A 21,372-nucleotide genomic window follows, 5' to 3' on the forward strand; every position below is an offset into this window, starting at 1 on the left:
TTTTAGATCAGGTGTTCAGGGAAGGCCTCTCTAGGGAGGTGAGATTTAAGATGTCACTTGAATAACAAGATGGAGCAAAGTTCTAAGGAGCCTGAGCAAGAAATGATAGTGATTTAGATGAGGGTAGTGGTGGTTAGAATGGAGAGACGTGATTGGGTCAGGAGATGTAGCCGTAGAATCAAGAGGATTTATAGATGGATTGGATGGAAGGTATGAGGAAAAGAGAGGATTCAAGGATGACTCCTACAGTCTTTGGCTTAACAGAATGGTAGTACCATTTACAGAAGTGGAGCAGGTTGGGGAGGAGTAGGTTGGGGGTATGAAGAATCAGGAGTCTAAATTTGGAAAGATTAAGTCTGAGTTGCCTATCGAATTCCAAGTGGAGATGTCAAGTAGACAACTGGATACATGAGGTCAGAGCTAAACATTTGGGAAATTTTTTGCCTTTAGATAACATTTAATGGAATGGGTTGGATGAGAGCACTTAGGGAAAAGAGTACAGTTAGAAAAGAGAAGAGGTTCTTGGAGTATTCTTAAAGTTTCAGGTACTTCTGACTCATAACAAAACCTTGCAGTAATATACAACCCTTGTAGGATTAGCCACATAAAAATGAATTGACAGGAATTTTTTACTTTCTCACATTCTTTAGTATACATAAATGCGGACCAAAAAGAAGTCTGGTTGTAATACACTGGGCTTATATGCATTCATTGACCCATATTTTTGAGTGCCTCCTGCAAGGCACTGTATTGGGCACTATAGGAAAATGAAATCAATAGGACAGTCATGTTGTTGGTCCAACATTTTTACTGAGCACAAGCTAGGTGCAAAATATTAGACGATTTGAGTAGAAATCACAAAAATGGAAAGTCGATTCTGTGTCCTCAAGAGAAGACAGTCTAAAACTGCTACTCAGAAGGAGAACAGCCACTCAAAAATCGCAAGGCTGGTGTGTTTCCTTTTCCTTCTACACGTCTGATGTTCCAAGGCTATTAGGAGAAATCTACACGGGCCAAAGGCATTTGGTGAGGTAGGCCGCAGTCATAACTCATTTCGTCTTTTCCCCTGCCTTCTTCTTCTGGTCAACGGGAGGGTTTCCCTGGGTGGAAAGAAATTTGTTTCAGCCCATCTCATACTTCAGGTTGACTGGTACTCCAAGCATCTCATCTTTCATATTCTCATTATCTGGGGAGAAGAGACATAAAGAATCCATTAGCACTTTTAATAGCTAATTTCTTTGCCCTGTTAAATCAAATACGGTCTCCCTGAAGAAGCGTTCTACCGCTTCAATACTAATATCCACTATTTGTTCAAAATTCTATACTTCCTCTATAGCTAGGAGATGGACTGGGTGCCTGCCCACTGATCTGTGCAAATGGGAAGGAAGGGAAGTACCTCTTCTGGGCTAATGGCTGGGTTTGCTTTATTAAGCTGCAGCTGAACCTCTCAGTGGATTGTTGTCGCATCAATTATGCTGAAACAAAAATCATTATATTTAGCAGTCATTGTCTAATTTTTAAATGGATTTTATTAAATAAGCCCAGATAAAAGCTTACTTCATTCAACTACTTGGTGCACTTGCTGATAAATCACTCTGGCAGACCCGTGGATGATGTAGTTCTGCTTGGAAAGAAACTCTCAATAAAAGTCCAGGTGAAGTTTTTTTGTGGTTAATGTGGCCAATTATTAATGGAAATACTTAGGGTTTATTTTGGAGAGGGGGTAAAAATAATTTCTTTGGGCTCTATCATGTCAAATTCTACGGTCTTAGCCAAATACTTGGCCATAAGCTTAAGCAGGCTCAAACTTTTTTTGTTGTTCATTGAGAAACATCTTGGCCTTTTTCGCTGAGACCAAGTGGAGCTTGCTTCTATGTCACTCTACTCGAACAAGGATGAAAGGTTAGCTACGAAATTGTTCCTCACAAAACGTTAAGTCAATCCCTTTATGTCTGCTCTCCGAACTGCATGAATTTCTTTTCAATCAATGATACATGATGTCAGCCCAGTGGATATTCAGCAGAGAATTTAGCTATTAAATTTTGCCATTCGCAATACCTAGGTTCAATTGTTAGCGAGTAGCTGAGAGAGTCTAAATGGCATCCATTTACTAGTTTCTTTCAGTCACTGCATTTATATCACCAGAAACTCAGCACCTGGGCTGTATTATCTTGTGCTTTCTATTGGGTTAATACTAGGAATGTACATTTGAAGAACATTTTGGTATCTTATACAAAATAATACAGGAAAATTATAGTTTATTAATCTGATATTCCTTATACAAAGAATCCTATGATAAATTCTTGCTTGAAAGCAGAGTCGGAGAAATATTAGTCTCTTTAGATGACTCCCTATGTTTTCTTTCTTTGAGAGATGGGAACTATACAACACAAATGATTTTCTCTTTTTATCATGAATGCCGGGAAACTAAGAATTCACTTTAGCATGTCCTAATATCTTTAGGTGTCCTAATATCTAAAATTATTAATTGGCTTCTTATCCATCTTTTAAATGTGTGTAGTACAGTTTTATAATGACTGCAAGTCTTTTTGAAGAAATAGGACAGGTCACTTCCCCAAAGAAGTTTTCTCTGAAGACACAACTGAAATCAGTTCCCCTGCCCTAGCCCCTGAATAGTTTTTCTTATCAAAGCACTCTTCCTTCATTTTACCTATAATAATTTGTAATTATTAATTTTTATTTGTTTTGTTGTTTATGTTTGTCTCCTTCTCTAGACTCTAAGTCCATAAAGACAGAGACCATATCTCTCTTTCAGGATGTTAGCCCTAGCTGACCCAGCACATAATAAATTCTCAATAAAAACTTACTGCCTCACTTTGTGAATAAATTGTAATAATTTCAGTACTATCAATCGCTGAAGTCTTATAGCATAATCCTTCAAGCATCTTGCAGTGTTGTTGGGGTATTGAATTAGTACACGATAATTTGCTTAATAATGTATTTGGTTCTTTTAAAAGGTTTGCAATTTAAGTTTTTGTGAACTATCTCAGGATTTTGACAATAAGCGATAATTAACCCAAGATCAAAATGAACTATCAGAGAACTAAAGGAATAATTAGAATTCATAACTTAGGAAAAGAACAATTAATTAGTGTACATGATTCAGGTAATGTTATCTCCAGCATAATACCTTTATCAAGATTTATACAGGAAGAGGAGACAGCACGGCTGCCTGTTTCAAGAGTAGGTTTAGGATTTACAGTTATGGGGATGGGTGCCTGTATTTCCTTTGACAAATTCTGTTTTGTTTTTTTTCAGGGGGCGGAGCAGTACGGCAAAGGGAGGCTACATGGGATTCCTGTTGCATGTCAAGAAAATAGCAGAGATGAAATGGGGGCTAAGAATTTAAGTCCAGTCTTCACGTCTTCACACGACAATGGGCAAGTCCTTCACCATCTTCTTTCTGTACTTCTTTCCTCCTTCACTCCTTTCCTTCCCTTGTTGTCAGGTCTTCTCAGTCTCCTCCAGTCTGTGACAGTCTCTCAGTCTTTCCTGGTCTTTCATGACCTTGACAGTTTTGAACAGTAATTGTCAGATAGTTTGTCGAAAATCTCTCAATTTGGGTTTGTCTGATGTTTTCTCCTGAGAAGACTGAGATTATGAATTTGGGGGAAGAATACCACAGAGGTGATATGCCCCTCTTGTCACATCGTATTGAGCCATGTGATATCAACATGACTTATTTCTGGTGATGTTAATCTTGATCACTTGTTTTGGGCTGTGTCTGCCAGGTTTCTCTGCTATGTAAGTTTTTCTTTCTATACTCTGTTGGTTAGAAGCGTGTGCCTTTTAGTGCCCAGGTGTATTGAGATATAATTGACAATGACAATTGTATACATTTGTGGTGTACAACGTGATATTTTGATATACATATACATTGTGAAATGATTACCACAATCAAGCTTATCCATCACCTCACATAGCTATCATTTGTGTGTGTGTGTGTGTGTGTGTGTGGTGAGAACATTTAAGATCTACTCTTTTAGCAAATTTCAAGTATATGATGCAGTATTATTAACTACAGTTACCATGCTGCACACTGATCTCCAGAACTTATTCACGCCTCATAACTCAAACTTTGTACCCTATGACCAACGTCTCCCCATTTCCCCCACCCTCCCACCCCTGGCAACCACCATTATACTCTCTGCTTCTGAGAGTTTGACTTTTTTAGGTTTCACACGTAAGTGAAATCAGGCAGTACTTGTCTTTCTGTGTCTGGTTTATTTCATTTAGAATAATGTCCTCTATGTTCATCAACGTTGGAGTGTATGACAGGATTTCCTTCATTTTTCATTTTTTTTTCCAGTTAAGACATTTTTAGAGCAGTTTAAGGTTCACAGCAAAATTGGGGGGAAGGTACAGAAATTTCCCATGTACTCCCTGCCCTCATACATGCACAGCCTCTCCCATTACCAACATCCCCCATCAGAGTGGCATATTTGTTACAACTGATGAACCTATGTCGACACACCATAATCACCCGGAGTCCATAGTTTACCTTAGGGTTCACTCTTGGTGTTGTATGTTCTATGGATTTGGACAAATGTATAACGACATGTATCCATCATTATGGTATCATACAGAGTATTTTAACTACCTTAAAAACCCTCTGTGCCCAGCCTATTCATCTCCCCCTGACCCAACCCCCTGGCAACCACTGGTCTTTTTACTATCTCCATAGTTTTGTCTTCTCTAGAATGTCATATGGTCAGGATCATACCATTTGTAGCCACTTCAGATTGACTTCTTTCACTTAGTAATATGCATTTAAGCTTCCTCCATATATTTTCATGCTTGACAGCTTCTTTCTTTTGTTTTCCTCCCCAAAGCCCCAGTACATAGTTGGATATCCTAGTTGCAGGTCATTCTGGTTCTTCTGTGTGGGATGCCACCACAGCATGGCTTGATGAACAGTGCGTAGGTCCACACCCAGGATCTAAACTGGCGAACCCCAGGCCACCGAAGTGGAGCACATAAACTTAACCACTCAGCCACGGGGCCAGCCCTGATAGCTTCTTTCTTTTTAGGGCTGAATGATAGTCCATTGTCCGGATGTATCACAGTGTATTTATCTACTCACCTACTGAAGGACATTTTGGTTGCTTCCAAGATTTGGCAATTATGAATAAAGCTGCTATAAACATCCATGTGCAGGTTTTCGTGTGGATGTAAGTTTTCAACTCCCCTGGGTAAATACCAAGGAGCATAATTGCTGGGTCATATAAGAGTATATTTAGTTTTGTAAGAAACTGCCAAACTGTCTTCCAAAGTGGCTGTACCATTTTGCATTCTCCAGCAATGAATGAGAGTTCCTTTTGCTCAACATCCTCGTCAGGATTTGGCATCGTCAGAGTTCTGGATTTTGGCCATTATAATAGGTGTGACTTCCTCCTTTCTTAAGGCTGAATTTTATACACACACACACACACACACACATCCATATATCGCATTTTCTTTATTCATTTGTTGATGTACACTTCAGTTGATTCCATATCTCAGCTGTTGTATATAATGCTGCAAGGAAAATGGGAGTGCAGATGTCTCTTCAAGATACTGATTTCATTTCCTATGGATATATACCCAGAAGTGGGATTGCTGGATCATATGATGGTTCTATTTTTAAGTTTTTAAGGAATCTCCATACTGTTTTCCTTATGGCTGTACCAATAGAAATGTGTCACTTTTTTTAACTCAAGATTTTAAGAGTTGTTTTATTTCATTTCCAAACTTATGAGATTTATGGAAGCTATCCTTTTGTTTAAATTTCCATTTTTATTGTATACATTGTATGCTATTGATTTTTTGGAATTTATTGAGGTGCCTTCATGACTTAATTCATGACCTATTTCTGTAACCGTTTCGAGTTTGAGAAAAATCTGTTTTCTCCATGGCTTACTTTCTACATCTATAAAACAGGAAGAGCCAAAAATATCCAACTCCTCTGATTTTTGTTTTGAAGTTTGCAAAACCAAAGACAAAACCGAAAGAAAAATACTACACTTGTTCTTTTTCACTCTTTCTTTTGCAGACTCACAATGGTACATCTGGACACAAGTAAACACGATTGTGGAGAGAGAAAAAGGAAAATATTTGTTCTTCCTAAAAATGGATTTGTTACCACTGGGTAACAGGTGCTTAATCCTCTGTGGGGGCACAATTCCAACCTACAGAGAGCGCCTGGACAGAGCGGAGGCGTGACCACCTGTGAGAGTGATTCCGATCTGTGTTTGATTCCTTCGGGCCCGCTGGCCTTAGATATTTATATAAATGAGGCTGGATCTTTGATGTGCTGCTCAGAAGTATCACTGAACGCTAGGATGGGGTGGTGGTCCTCCAGTCTGCCTAGCAGTTGCCCAGTCAGACAGCCAGCCTGGTTGCTTAGAAGGCAGTGTGGACGTTCATCTAAATTTGCCATAAGAAGAATTTCATGGTCAAGAACTTCACACACAGATTTAAGTCAGATCCTTAACAGCCAATCTCTCAGGTTGTTCATCGTTAGAACCCCATGCCTCTCAGCTCCTGCACTAACTCGTCCCATGCTGTCTCTCACTCTCTTTTCTTCTCTTCTGTGACCTGTCATGGAACACACTGTTGGCTACCCACCTCCCCCTGGACATCATCAATGTCTCCTTGTAGTTCCTGGATTTCAAGCCTTTCTAGATACAGCGAGTCATCAAGAAGCGGTTTGAATTAGGTGGTTTTACATGGCTGTTTTTTGGGCTCTTTGTTTCAATTTCACTATACGTTTAAGAATTCTCAAAGTTTACAGTTGGAAAACATACACTTGCTTTTCCTCCCCAAAACTCAGCTATTGGTAGTATCGCAAGAAGTCTGCACTTTATCCGGATGAAGACAGAGAATGCTGTCCACGTACGGAAGGGCAATCTTGCCAGGAGGGGACAGCAGTTCCAGAACAAAAGAAGAGGGAGAGAGTGAAGAGAGTACCTGGAACGCAAGAGTATCAAGAGTGAGAGGCGGCACCAGAATGATTTGCCAATATTTTGGCTGTCATTAGAACCACAGATTACCATACAGGGCTGTGTGGTGTACTGTGTACTGGAAAGAGCATGACATCAGAGGAAGCTGGCTAGAATTCAGGTTTACTGTGTAGTAGCTGTGAGATTTTGGCTAAGGCACTCGAGCACTTTGATTCCCAGTTTTGACATATGTAAAATGCTAATCATCATAATCATCATAATAATCCTTGCCACCCATGTAAAAATATTGTCACTGCTGGTATAGTAAAACGGTATACTGGTATAGTAACACTTTAAACTGGTTACAAAAATTAGAAGGTTGTGATCAGGGAGGTCCAGAATTGCTCTCCATCGATTTGCTAACAAAGATATTTTCATCTTCCGCGAGAGGTGTTGGTTATGAAAACCTCTATAGAAATAATGATATGAGATTTTTTTCTGTTGCTGTCAACCTATTTTTACCAGGTGTACGGCTTTCTGTATGTGTCACCCAGTTGATTTAAAAGTGAATCAGTGAGTGTATTTATAGATTGCCTCATTTCAGAAAGGAATTTGAGGAAGGATCCTCAATTTGACATTCTTTTATCTCTCTATATTTGGATTTTGCATTCGTCTTGCCTTCCAAATTAAAAATGTGGTGAACTCAGCAGACTGGCCTCCAGTATTAGCCACCCCCTCTCTTTTTTTATTTTTTTAAAGATTTTATTTTTTTCCTTTTTCTCCCTAAAGCCCCCCCGGTACATAGTTGTATATTCTTCATTGTGGGTCCTTCTAGTTGTGGCATGTGGGACGCTGCCTCAGCGTGGTTTGATGAGCAGTGCCATGTCCGCGCCCAGGACTCGAACCAACGAAATACTGGGCCGCCTGCAGCGGAGCGCACGAACTTAACCACTCGGCCACAGGGCCAGCCCCAGCCACCCCCTCTCTTTTTATCATGTCTTTCTGTGCTTCAGAAGCTGGAAAACTCCAAACAACACGCCTCATACACCTTTGCTGCTAATGTTCTGTGTGGGAATTCAGTTTCACCAACTGCATGCATTCAAGTAAGATTCACAGGTGCTCTTTTGATGCTGCTGGCAGATACAGCTGCAGAGACCTTGGTTGTCCTGCAGAACTTTGTTAATTCTGTGCAAGCGGTCAAGTGCAACGATAGGTCAACTGCTGTACCAATTGTGTTCTTAATTGTTTTACTTTTTGTTGCGTAACCCCGCTACTGAAAAAAAATGTTCTGAAAAGAGTTTGATTTGCATATGTCTCTGTATACTTTCCACAGTGACAATTACATAAACTCACTTTTTAAATAGTTTTTGTTAATTATTGAATATTTTAAGTAAAATTACAAACTGTAAGTAAAGTATGGAGCGTTCCAAAGGCCAGTCACTTGCTCTGTCAGTGTTGAGAAGAGGCTGGGACTGTGGCATGGTGGCTCCATCTTCCCGATTGTGGCCAGGATCCCGTTTGGCAGTGTTGTTTAGGGAGTCATCCTTGGATGCCCAGACGTTCTCCAGCCTTTCCAAGGATCGTGAATGTCCTCAATTCCCCGTGGCAAATCCCTTTCTGTCTAGACTGGCTAGCTGATTGTTGCAACTGAATCCTGACTGAATCTTGACTTGTAAACTATTTGTGGGCAGGAACCCTGTGATATAAAGAAATTACCTTGCATTTTAGTGGAGAGAAATGGATGATAAACAAATGATTGATAAACAAATGATTAAGTAAAAGTTTTAGTTAGATGGTGATATGTACTATAGATTTTTTAAAAAGCTGGAAAAGGGGATGAGGACTACAGGAAATGAATGTGGGTGTGTTACAATTTTAGAGTGACCCTGGAAAGCTTCACTAATTAAGATTACTTTTTTTTTTTTTTTGCTTAGGAAGATTTGCCCTAAGTAAACATTTGTTGCCAATTTTCCTCTTGTTTTTCTGCTTGAGAAAGATTCGCCCTGAGCTAATATCATGCCAATCTTCCTCTGTTTTATACATGGGTCACTGCCACAGCATGGCCACCCAGGAGTGATGTAGGTCCCTGCCCAAGAATCAGGCGGGCCACAGTAGCAGAGCACCCCCAAATTAACCACTAGGCCACAGACCGGCCCCTTAAGGTGACTTTCAAGACCTTCTTATTTATTATGCTAATTGCGTGCAAGATACTGGTGGAGTTACTGTGTTAAAATGCAATTATCCAATTACTCCTTTGCTTAGATAACCCCTTAAGTGACGTAATTATTTTCCATCTCCAGGCGGCTATATTGTTTACCCACAGCAAACATGGCGGAAAAGGCTTCAGTCTGACACCGGGGGTGGGGGGGCCCCCAATAAAGATGGCTACAGCACTTCCTGCGTTTGCCCTCAACAAAGATGGCGACAGTACTTCCTGTTCAGGGCTCTCGCCTTCAACAAAGATGGTGCTTACGGTACAGGTTCCCTAACACTTGGGATTCCGGTTGCAGTTTTTTTTTTTTTTTTTTTTTTTAAGATTCGTGTTTGCAGACGTAAGTAACAGCAAACCAGAAGCCCCGTATCCATCTTTTCTCGAAGGCCCCGCGCCTGGCGTCTACGGCCTGGGCCCTGCGGGGCTCCCCCGCCCCCTAACTTGCTGGCGGCGTTCTAGAGCCCGGCGGGGCTGGGGTGGCGGTGGGGATGCCGGGGGCCTGCTCTCCCCTCGGTCCGCTCTGGATATCAGTCTCAGCATCCCCCTTTTAGCGGGTCAACTTGCCCCGAAAATCTCTCCTCGTTCTTCCTGTTCGTCACACAGCAGGGCTCCAGCTGGCGAGGCAGGGAATAAAGAGAAGTTCCAGGCGGGCGCTGGCGGCCCAGCGTGCACCCCCTCCTCCTCCCTGCCGCCTCCCGGGCTTCACAGAGAGTGCCAGGAGCAGCGGCGGGGGTCGCCGCCCGTCGTGGTGCTTTGGGGGCGTCTGGAAGGCTCCTGTGTCGCCCCTGCCTCCCCTCGTTTCTCTCTCAACCACCACGCCGCCGCCCCTCAGCTCCCTGGCGCAGTGGTCTTGGAAATACGCCTTCCAATCCCGCGTGGCTACTGACCAGGACTGGCGTGGGGACATTTTTTTTTAAAGAAAAAAAATCCCATTCAGTGTCCCAAGCGTGTGTAGCCACGGCAGTGTTGTGATGGCGACTCTGAGTTCCTAGAGGGAAGGGATGGAGTCTGTGACTACGTCTAAGGTTTACTGCAGACTGGGGACGAACACTTAGTAAATGTTTTTCTTGAAGGTGATGCTGTCTAGGTCTTTTCTCTTAGGGGAAAAGAGCCTTAAACTTACCTGTAGCTGCAGGTTTCTGGCCCCACTCCCATTGCTGGTCAGGTTCTGCAAATGCCCAGGGTCCAAGGGGGCACCTGCATGGGTATTGGCAGTTTCTGTGGTGGTGGGGTATCTCTGATGAAGGCAACGTTGAAATAAAAGCAGTTTCTTCTCAAGCATGTTAAGATGAAATGCTGCTCTGTAATCCTCAGATAGAAGTTGTTTCATAAGCTGGGTCTCTGACCCACTTTTTTCCAAATCTGTTTATTGAACAAGGAATTGAGCTAGGACCCATTGTATGGAAAGCAAACCCAGAAATGATTCATGTTCAGTGTTGTTCATTATGTTTAGAAACGTTCCAAATTAATTTGGCTTGGCTCGGCAGCCATATCTGAAACACCATGGCCTGGCACTCTGCTAAGCTTCAAAGATGTCCATGACCTTAAGGAGGGTACTGCGCAGGACACTATCTTTAGGGGCTCAAGGGCATTGCTGTAATCTGAGCTGCGATTTTGTCTCTTCCCAGGAGGAAATGGATGCTAGAGACAAGCAAGTGCTTCGCTCCCATCGCCTGGAGCTGGGTGCCGAGGTACTGGTGGAGGGACTGGTTCTTCAGTATCTTTACCAGGAAGGGGTCTTGACGGAAAACCATGTTCAAGAAATCAAAGCTCAAGCCACAGGCCTCCGGAAAACAATGCTGTTGCTGGATATCCTACCTTCCAGAGGTCCCAAAGCATTCGATGCATTCCTAGATTCCCTGCAGGAGTTTCCCTGGGTAAGGGAGAAGCTGGAGAAGGCAAGGGAAGAAGCTGTAGTTGAGCTGCCTGCAGGTAGGCCTCAGAAAGAGCGCTTCAAAGCAGCTCTAAAATTGTTGGAAGTATGCCCTTTGGATTTGAAGTTGGGGTTTTAGGCTGGGAGGGGGATGGCGGTTCCTGAGAGTGGGTAAGGAGTTTGGACTGAAAGCACTTGGCATTGGAGGGACAGGATGAGGAGGTGGATTTAGGAAGTTCAGGGAAGGAAGGATGAACCATGATTGAGAGGGTGAAGAGAGCGCTCAGAGAATACATTCAGAAATGCTTCCAGGGAAACTTGGCCAGTTACTTGGGAGGCATGTTCTCATCCAAGAGCCAGGTCATTGGCATCGGTAGCCATTTGGAAAGTACAGATGGGAAAGCAGGCATTAGGCCTCCTGATAGCTGGTTCGTGGGGTGCCAGAGCTGCGGGCAGGAAAAGGTCAGCTTCATGGAGGAGGAGGCAGCTTCTAGGAAGGCACACCTTCCACCTGTTCCCTGGGCTGTCCTCCATGGCCATTTGGAAGCCTGGCTTAGTTTGCTTTTAAAGGTTGTAATTTCAAGTCGTCCTTCTTAGTTTGGCTGTCTTCAGACACCTGGAGTATTTAATTTTGTAAGGATAGTAGTTTGGCGAGGGTCTCATTTGATTTTAAGGAAAATTGGAAGCTACAGAAAAGAGAAACACTTCTGATGCTGTTAGCCTGGCTTGTAGCTGGAAGAAGATGTAATATGAGACACTTGTTCCCTCTTAACACCTCCCGCGGCATCTACTTTTTACAAAGATTAAGGAGCAGAGACCTAAATTGGCAGGAAAAAAAATTGAAAATTGACTTGCAAATTTTTAACAGATTTAGGAAATCGACTTTCTCTGGAGTTTTTTATAGCAGTGGTCGAACTACTCCAAGTCAGTGGTGTCCAGACTTGGCTGTTGCTGTTTTTGAAATACCAATGTAACTGGTTAAAAAACAAATACCAGTAATCAGAGACCCCTTTTATTGTTTTTGCCCCATGGACCTCATATTTTGAATGATTTTGCAGACCACATGTATTAGGTAATCAGGGTTAAGTCTTCTGCTTTTGTTAATGACAGGTCTGAATCTCTGATCAGCGTGAGATAACTAGTTAATGTAGGAAGGCCTGGTAAAATCCCGGTGGAAAAAGCAAAAATGTTTTCATTTCCTAGCATGGCCAAGTTACAGGGAAATGTATATTTTAGGCTTTTTTTGGAGTACTGAAAATAGCTGGCCTTTGAGGACCACAGGAATGCTCAGGTGGGATTGTCCTTACAGAATTAAATACTCCACATGCGTGAATAAAGCCAAGCTAGAGTATCTAAGACTTGCCCGCCAGTTTATTGAAAGTGGAATAGATAGCATCGAATTGGGGAGCTGTTAAAAGAAATATTAGGATGTCCAGTGTCTTTTCCTGGTATTTGACTTAGAGGGTCCTCTTGGCAGCACACAGTTGGAAACAACACAACAGGCAAACTGAAAACCTGTTTCTACCAAAATATTTAATGTAATTTTATAATCATTTGGGGTGATGTAAATAGTACTGTTGTATGCTGTTCATAGAGGCGTGACCCCATTTTCATTTTTTCAGCTTCATTTAGAGAACAAGAAAAAAATTAAGATGTTTTTCACCAATGGTGAAAGTGACAGAGAAATTGAGGGAGAAATATTTTTTTTTTAAAGCAAGCAGAACGAAACAGTATAGAGTGGGGAAAAAATTGAGCGTATTTGTGTTGAAGTTTAGAAAAATAACGTTTGTTAATTCTGTGCAAGTGGTCAAGTGGAACGATGGGTCAACTGGAACGATGGGTCAACTGCTGTACAAATTAAGTGTTCTTAATTGTTTTACTTTGTGTTGTGTGTAACCCTGCTACTGGAAACAATGTTCTGAAGAGAGAGCTTGATTTACATATGTCTCTATATACTTTCTACAGTGACAATTGCATAAACTCACTTTTTAAATAGTTTTTGTTAATTATTGAATATTTTAAGTAAGATTACAAAGTGTAAGTAAAGTATGGAGAATAATGGTGCAATGAATACCTGTCTCCCCATCGCTCAGTTGAAAAACATATTACCATTGTGTTTGAGGACCCTGGTGCTCCTCCCCAGCTCTCGCTCATGCCCCGCCCCACTCACTGATAAACCCTGAATTTGGAGTCTGTCACTCACTTCTTCACTTCGTGGTTTTCCGTCTCAAAAAAATCACTTGTAAAATTCACATATTTTGCAGAAAATCCAATATCCCATAATTTTTATCGATATATATATATATATATATATGGGGGTAAGAGATGGAGGAAATGATATATTTTAAAGTTGTTGGTAGTTAACAGCCTTCTCTTTTTTGAGACCTTAAACTTTATTTAGGTGTTTAAATTAATTAATTTGATGGCAGTATTTTAATTCTAAAATTGAATTGGGACTTAATTAATTGGAAGCCTAATTTTCTTTTTGGGAAAGCCTGGAAAGAGTATCAAAATTGAAATGCCTTCAGTTTAATGTCCCTGTAAAAAATGAGAACAGACCCAGAGGCGTATTTCCCGGGACCCCAGGGCTTCTCCAGAGTTGTAATAGAGTAATTTTAATAAGCTTTTAAATAGTCCATTTAAATTTTTGTGAAGGCATTTTCGAATTTTGAGGAACTGGCCTGTGGGAAAATGTGGTGCTTATATATGTCTATGTATATGTTAACCTCTTCTGACCTTTTCCTCCTTTTGGTTGTAATTATTAAATAATTTCTCTAGATTTGGTGGTCTCCTCTTGGGAGGCCTTGAGAACGAATGGAGAGGGATGGCTTTCCCTTTGGCCAAGAAGTCGATGCTTCTCCAAGAATGAACTGCTTTTATTTTATTACAAAGTTTTCTTGTTTTGGTTGTCTCGGAGGTTCTTGATTTCCCTTTTGTTTGCTTGTTTAATTTTTGTGTTTCACTTGTAAATTTTGAGCTTCCTCAAAGGCCTTATTTAGTGACTGATCCTACTTAGTTGCTTTTTATTTGTCTTCTGGATGTAATTTTTAGAGAAGAATCGAGTTATCTGTTGATCCCCTCTACTCTTCTAAACTCCACCCCCAGCCAATCCTCAAACACAGAAACCACCTTAAACCTTTGATTCTCTCAGAATCTGCCTAGATGACTTGTCTCCCTATCACTATGAAAAAATAAAAGTCTAAGATGTTTAATGGATAAGAGATTTTCTGTTCTTCTCACCCTATAAGAACTCATGTTTTGAAAGAGGAATTCTGGCGATAAAATGACTTAATCCTGCTTGGCACTGTGGAAGGAACACTTCTTGGTGTGTCCCTTACTGGCCAAGGTCACATAGTAGACAGTAGGTGAGCTGGAGATCCTCTCTGGGCTCTGGCAGGTCATTTAGGAGATGAGGACAGTGCTGAATCTGGGAGAAGGCAGCATGTGCCTGCCCGCTGGCTTCCCACTGCTCGTGGGCCCTGTCAGCACTGACGGGCTCACTCACAGCTGGTAGGACTTAGCCTAAGTCATGCTGGGAGTGACTCCTGCACCCCAGGACTCCCTGTTCCACTGTGTTGGCCATGGCTGTGGAACTGGATCTCTGCCATGACTCTCACTTAGCAGTCAGCCTGGTGACCCTGCCTTTGACACCAGTCTTCCTTTAGCCTGGGGGTTGTTTTTTGCCTTTTGTTTTTCCTCCTTTCTAAGCTAGCTTCCTGCTTTCTGTTCTTTTTGCCACCGGTAGGGATGAAGGATAGATATCTTGGGACACAGCTCACTGCCTCATATGTTAGCATCAGATGCCTCAATTCTTTAGCCTGCTGGAGTGGCTGTCCTGGAGCTGGCATTTGCTTCAGCCTTGCCTGAGCTTGCACTGGGCCTCATCATGGACTCTGTGCCCTGGACTCCATGGCTGCCCTCACTGGAGCAGGATGCAGGCTGGCCTGTTTTCCCTCTACCCATCGGCCTCAGAGCTCAGCCTGTCCCTTTTGGAGCTGGCTTTTCCTGACCATGCCAAGCCACATTTGTCACTATCTCAAGATACACTCGGACTCTCAGATGTAAACTTGGATGCACCTGAAGTTACTGGGCAATTTGTGGTTGTCAGTGCTGACTCCTAGCGCCCCTGTGGACAGTAGAGCAGAAGCCTGCCCGGTCTTTTTGCACCATCCTCTCACCTTCTGGTGCTCTATCAGACAATGCTGCAGTGCTATTCATAGGGTTTTCATGGCCAGTTTTTTGGAAGTGGGTGCCCAGGTCTTTCTTCTTAGTCTGTCTTAGTCTGGAAGCTCTGCTGCAACCTGTCCACCACGGGTGACCCTGCTGGTATTTGAAATACTGGTGGCATAGCTTTCAGCGTCACAGCAGCATACAGTGGCCACAGTATGACAACTGACAGAGGGGTGGCGTGGTTCCCTGACCAGGAAATGAATCCAGGCCGGGCAGTGAGAGTGCCAAATCTTAACCACTAGACCACCAGGGCTGGCCTACTGACCAATAATGGCAAAAATTTTAGGTATTGTAACAGGTTTATTAGAGAGATTTCTAGGCTGGGATTTCCCAGTCATACCTTGTAATTGACCCTCCTCTGCATATGATGAGTTCAGTGTTGATCTCAGTTTATCTAGCTTCTGGTCTGTCCAGGCACTTCCACTGTGGCTGAGTAGAGTTCACTTCGTGGCATCCTGTGTACTAGAAAGGGAATGGTGGGTCCGCATCCACAGCCAGACCCCTCCTTGTGGTAAGGGCAGAGTGTACGGAGAGCCCAGATTTCTGTGGATCCCCAGCATGATTATCATATACTTCCTGAGGACCAACTAGAGGCCAGGCACTAGGTAATAAAGACATACGAAGGTCCTCCAGACCAACTGAGGAGGTTCATTCGTTCATTCAACAAATATTGAGTATTGACCATGTGCCAGGCATCAGGTGCTAGGGATATTATAGTAAACGAAGCCCCTGCTCTTCTGAGCTCACTGTATTCTGTATCTGGTGGGGACAGGCAGCAAGCGAATGAATAAACAGGACATTGGGTGGTGATAGTGCTGTGAAGACAAACAGTGCATGCGGTGGTAAGGAAGGGCTTACATGTTACGCAGGGCGGTCAGAGAAGGCTGCTCGGATGAGGGCACGCTGAGCAGATACCTGAGTTCTGCAACAGGGTTGATCATGGAGGAAGAGCGTTTCAGGTAGAGGGGACCACACTGCAAAGGAATGCAAGTGGAGCCCCCAGTGACAGTGGCCAGAGGTCAGGCCCGTCTAGGAAAGGAACCTTCCTCACAGAGAGCTGAGTCTCAGTGCACGCGAGCACAGGCACAATTGTGACCATTTGTTGTCGCTACAGCTGTGACCTTGGGTGGTGCTTCACATGATTTTTGATGACGTGCAGACGGAGGATTGAATCACATGATGAGGGAGTTATTTCCTTTTTCTTTCTGTTTCAGTCCTGATAACATCTAGGTGAAAGCTTCTGTTTGGTACAAGTATTTCTGTAACATCTCTTTGGCACTTGCCAATTTTTTCTTTTTAACAGACAGAAAAAGATCCTCACGCTTAAAGCCTTCTGTGGACAGCAGTGTTTAGCTAGAGTTTAGCTGTTTTGCTTTTTTTCCCCTTGAATCAATTTAACAGTTTCCTTCTATTTATGCAAGTAAAATTGTTTTTTATTTATGAAGTTCCTTTAAAAGACACAGTGCTTTTATTTAAGTAAAAATGAGTCAACATAAAGATAAATGTGAAGAAGATAATGGTATGAGGATATGGCAAAAAGTCTGAGGATGCTTTTTCTAAGTTTTCTCATTTAAAAAGAGTGGCAGGAGTCTGGGGGCAGGAACCATCGCCTGGCTGGCGTAGCTGGCGACGGAGGGCTCCAGCTGTGGTTCAGATAGAAGATGGGGCCATAGTCAAGGTAATTTACTGGTTTCCTCATTCAGCTTACGCACAGTGGCTGGGAACTGGTTAAATTTATTAGTAGAGTTGACAGAATGACTTAATTTTAAATTGTCTAAATCGTAAATACATTCATTTGCTAATGTAACAAAGTCAGCAAGATGGAGACATAGCCTGGTATTCCAGACTTCTGGACTGGGAGGGACTCACAGATCCTCTAATTTTTCTCTGAGAAAACCGAGTCCTGGGGAGATTAAGTCAACTTGCTCATGATCGCACAGCTAGTTAATGTAATTTATTGCCGGGACTGAAATCCAGGCCTCCCAACCCGTGATTTAGGACTTTCTCTGCTGTGCAATCTTGGCTCCCCAGTGGGTTTGAAATGGAATTGTATTATGTTGTAGTGTTAATAATTGAAAAATTATACTAATGTGCCTTTTTTTTTTCATTTTAAGGGAAAATATTCAGGGGCTTTTAGAGGTATACTGGGATGAGATTTTACTAAAATATTTTATTTTTATTAATGCTAATTTTAATCATTTAAAAGAGTTTAATAGTTCTGTACTGCATTTTGTCAGAAGTTCCCACCCTGCACCCCCCACTTGTGCAAGGCTGACATAAAGGAAGAGTGGAAGACTTTTATCGAGTATTTATGGGACTGATGAAATAATGCATCTGTTGGCAGCTAATTGCAGCTCTTTCTAGGAATGGGAAGCCATGTGACAGGTCTCTCCCCACAGGGATGCCTCCATTTCACTTTAAAAAATGGATTTAATGTTCTTTTCCCTTAGAAATTCTTACTGTGATTTTTTTCTCGCTCCGGTGAATGTGCGGGTCACTTTGCTACATCAGTCACCCAATTGGCTGTCAGGGCTGATTTAACTCAGTGTTTCTCAACTCTGGCTTTTAAAAAAATTACTGATCCCCAGGCTTTGCCCCAGGCCAATTTGTGCGAAAATCTGTGGAGATGGGGTCTGGGCAGTGATATTAAAAACACAGATACACACACACACACTCACACACAGCCCCACAGATGTATGCACATGCACACACACCCATGCACATGCGCAAACGCCTTACTAGGTTATTTTAGGTGTAGCCAGGGTTGAGAACCTTGAGATCTAACCAGCTGATTAGGTGCATGGCACATTTCTCATGTTTGCTCCCCAAGTATGGGCCTCCCAAAGCTGTGCACTTGCTTGAAGATTTGTTCTTGTTTTTGGGTGGGTGGAAATGGAAGGGTGATAGGAATGGAGGTGTAGAAGGGTATATAGTTTTGTTTTAAATCTGCAGTCACAAATTTTTTTAATCTTTTTTTTTTTTTTTAATTTCTTCTTCCCAAAGCCCCTCAGTACATAGTTGTATATTCTAGTTGTGAGTGCCTCTGGTTGTGCTATGTGGGATGCCGCCTCAGCATGGCCTGATGAACAGTGCCATGTGTGCGCACAGGATCCGAACCAGCAAAACCCTGGGCCGCCGAAGCGGAGCGTGCAAACTTAACCACTCTGCCACGGGGCTGGCCCCACGCAAATGTTTTTAATTCTTTGAATTTCTTGAACATTGTTGCCTAAGAATGTTCCAGAATCTCAGCCCCTATACAGTTATGACTCTACCACCAACACTAAAATCCATTAGAGCTCTACGGGGACACAAAGGCTAGTGTACATAGAATAAAATTGTGTGGATGGTTCTGAACTAGCTGACGATTGGGGTTTGGGGCAATTTTTGCCTGTTCACATTGTTGGGTCATTACAAGCCATCCGCAGTAACTTTGTGCTCTGTAGGTCAAGCTATGTCCAAATGCAGACAGAACCTGCCAGTGAAGAATGAGTCGTAGTATGCTGCCCTGAGATATGAAGTAAGCTGAAGATGGCTTTAGGATGGACAAACCTGGAACTGGCTTAGACTGTCTGTCAGTGGGTTGGTCAGACAAATCTGTCTGTTTGCCTATAGTTTTTGTTTGTCATTAAAAATGAATTTTAGTCTTTTCTGTATTTCACAAAGAGCCTCAAGTCGTGTCAGTGAAATGATAGTCATAATATTTATTGGGGGCTTACTGTGTGCCAGGCTCTGTTCCAGGTCCTTTGTGCTTATTAATTCATTTAATCCTGACAATAACTTGAGAAGGCAAGTGGTATGATGACCCTCACTATACAGATGGGAAAATGGAGGCACAGAGATGTTCAGTCACTTGCTCCAGGTCATACACTGTAGTAGAGCCAAATTTGGCATCCAGTCTCTTTGCCTTCAAAGCCTCCTCATTCATGTCCTATAAAAACATTTTCTCAGAATTTGCTTTTCTCCCTAATTCTGATAACCTGTGATGGCTCCAGTGCCCATCATTTACCAGCCTCCATTCTTCTTCCCACCTCCTACTCCGGTCTCTCCCAGACGTGCAGCCCCAGGGGCTTTTCTGTCTGTCCCTCTCCTGCCTGTCGTCAGAAGACTAATTCCTGGTTGGTGTCTCTCTCTCCCCCATCTCCCATTTTATCCTTTTTTTGGAAGGTAAGGTCTAATGTGAGGTCATGGGGTCAAGAACAGAGCCCCTGGGTTGCTCCCATCCCAACTTGCTACCTTGAGAGTAAAAAAAGACTCAGTCTTCTTGGCTGTGATCAGGAGATGGTCAGTGTGTTGGCTCTCCTGATGCTGAAATCAGGTCCCACTTTTGCAGCTCTTAAATCATGCTATCTAAAGCCCTCAGGCCAGATAACCAGCTGCTCTGGTGCCGCGGCCTCAGAGTTTAACCATACTCTTAGCAAGGTAGCTTTCTCTTTTTATGGGAATAGTTCAGACTTGTAGGCTGCTGTTGTAGCTAGCTGCAGGAATGTTTGCCTTTACTTAATTTTAATAGGCAGCTGTGTTTATACTTGTTCCTCAGTTTGAGCAGTAAGGAGTGTATGTCTCTAATTCTTTGGAGGACTTTTCCCCCAGAGAAAAAAAGGGGTACATGTGCTTTTCCAAACAATAAATTTTAGTTGAGAAGGAAATGTAATCTCTAGAAGAAGTTTGGGGCAGGTTTTAGTCCCAGGCTTTATTTTTGTTAATGTTATAAAGGAAATCTTAACTCCTTGTAAGAAGTGCCAAGTTGACAATTCCTGGAAATGTTCGTGTTCTATTTATGCTCAGCACCATAGCAGGGAGAGTGGCGACGCTGTTACCAAAATAATACTGCTGAGATGTTGTAAGTGGCAAACGAGAGGCTTGTGGTTTTATAACCTAAATATAAGACTTTTAAAGCATCTCTCAGTTCTACCATTTGTATGTGAGGCATATGGGTGCTGGGTGGTAATGATGAAGTTGTTATGGAGAATTACAGAGCAAGCAGAGCCCATCTGCTAGGACTCATCCTGCTGTTAGAACTGTGGAAGGTTAGAGCTCAAGGGACCTCAGAGACCCCCACTTTACAGCGGTGGAAACTAAGGGGTGTCAGGCAGTCTAACAGCGTGTATGTGGGCTCTTTGGCTCTGGTAGTAGACTTGCTAACATAAGCAAAAATAGGAATTTCTCTAACATATTCTGGGTAGTTCACAACTTTGAAAGATTTGCTAAAATTCCAGGGCTCAGTAAGGGCAGGAATGAGGCAACCCTGGGATCTCTGGCCGTTGATGACCGTCTCCAGCTGAGTTCCTCCACGTTGCCTTCTCTCAAGATTCGGTGTCTGACTGGCGTAGGTTGAGTCGGAGCCCTTCCCTTAGGACATCAGAGTCACTGGGAATGGGGAAGGGATAGTTCCATTAGGAAGAGGTGAAAGCTGGTTAAGAGATGTCCGCTAGACTGTATCACTCCCGTTCGTTTTATATTGAACAGGTTCCATACTTGTGGGCCTGGAAGGAAGTGATAGCCCTTTAAGGAAAGAGAATATTCTCCATCTTAATATAGCAAGGCCCAAGTTGAAGGCCAGAGGTGGTAGGAAAAGTACAGGAGAGCAGTTTTTGGAGCAAGATAGATCTTCTCAGACCTTTTAAAAATCAGAATATATCGTGGTGGGGGGAGGACGAGGGAAGTGGATTGAGAATGTTGAAGTAGAGAGGAGATTAGAAAGAGAATTTGCGTTGGGTTCTGGCCTGAGGGCTTTCCATGTATAAACTCACTTTATCCTCATAGACCTTTGTGGTAGGTGCTGTTATTATTTACATTTTACAAATGAAGGTATTGGATAAATTACCCGAGTCACACGGCTCAGTAATAGCCGAGTGAGACTCGAGCACCAAGGACAGGCTGGTCCTCCAGTCCGTGCTGTTAATTGCTAGGTTGCTCTCTCTCTCGTACCATTTTTGGTTCTGTTGGAGCCCCATGTCGTAGATTACCTGACCTGAGCCAGCTACAGCTTCTTCATTTTCTGGCTCTTTCTTGTCTTGGGTCTCACAAGTAGCCAACATTTTCATCGTGTTTTTTAACCAAATGGGAGGTTAAAGAAAAAAATGCCAAAGAAGATAAAAAATGTTTTCTAAGAAATG

The 21,372-nt window shown here is 42.6% G+C and overlaps 1 protein-coding gene and 1 long non-coding RNA gene across 3 annotated transcripts in view; one reads left to right on the forward strand and one right to left on the reverse strand.

The window, feature by feature from the left end:
- Positions 1 to 790: 790 nt before the first annotated feature.
- On the reverse strand, positions 791 to 10,783 carry LOC139080227 (uncharacterized). Its single transcript, XR_011534552.1, has 2 exons — positions 10,277 to 10,783; positions 791 to 1,186 (listed from the first exon to the last, which is right to left on the reverse strand). It is a non-coding gene; the product is annotated as an uncharacterized lncRNA (long non-coding RNA).
- The window catches only part of CRADD (CASP2 and RIPK1 domain containing adaptor with death domain), a 190,737-nt gene continuing 178,705 nt past the window's right edge, over positions 9,341 to 21,372 (forward strand). The window contains exons 1-2 of one of the 2 annotated variants that reach the window (XM_070599494.1): positions 9,341 to 9,493; positions 10,782 to 11,085. In XM_070599494.1, coding sequence (XP_070455595.1) covers positions 10,788 to 11,085 — 298 coding nt within the window. In that variant the 5' untranslated portion in view covers positions 9,341 to 9,493; positions 10,782 to 10,787. Of the gene's footprint in view, positions 10,227 to 10,781; positions 11,086 to 21,372 lie in introns of both variants that reach the window. The other variant, XM_070599493.1, reaches the window with a different exon arrangement.

This window comes from Equus przewalskii, chromosome 29, assembly GCF_037783145.1.
Source record: "Equus przewalskii isolate Varuska chromosome 29, EquPr2, whole genome shotgun sequence".
NCBI lineage: Eukaryota > Metazoa > Chordata > Mammalia > Perissodactyla > Equidae > Equus > Equus przewalskii.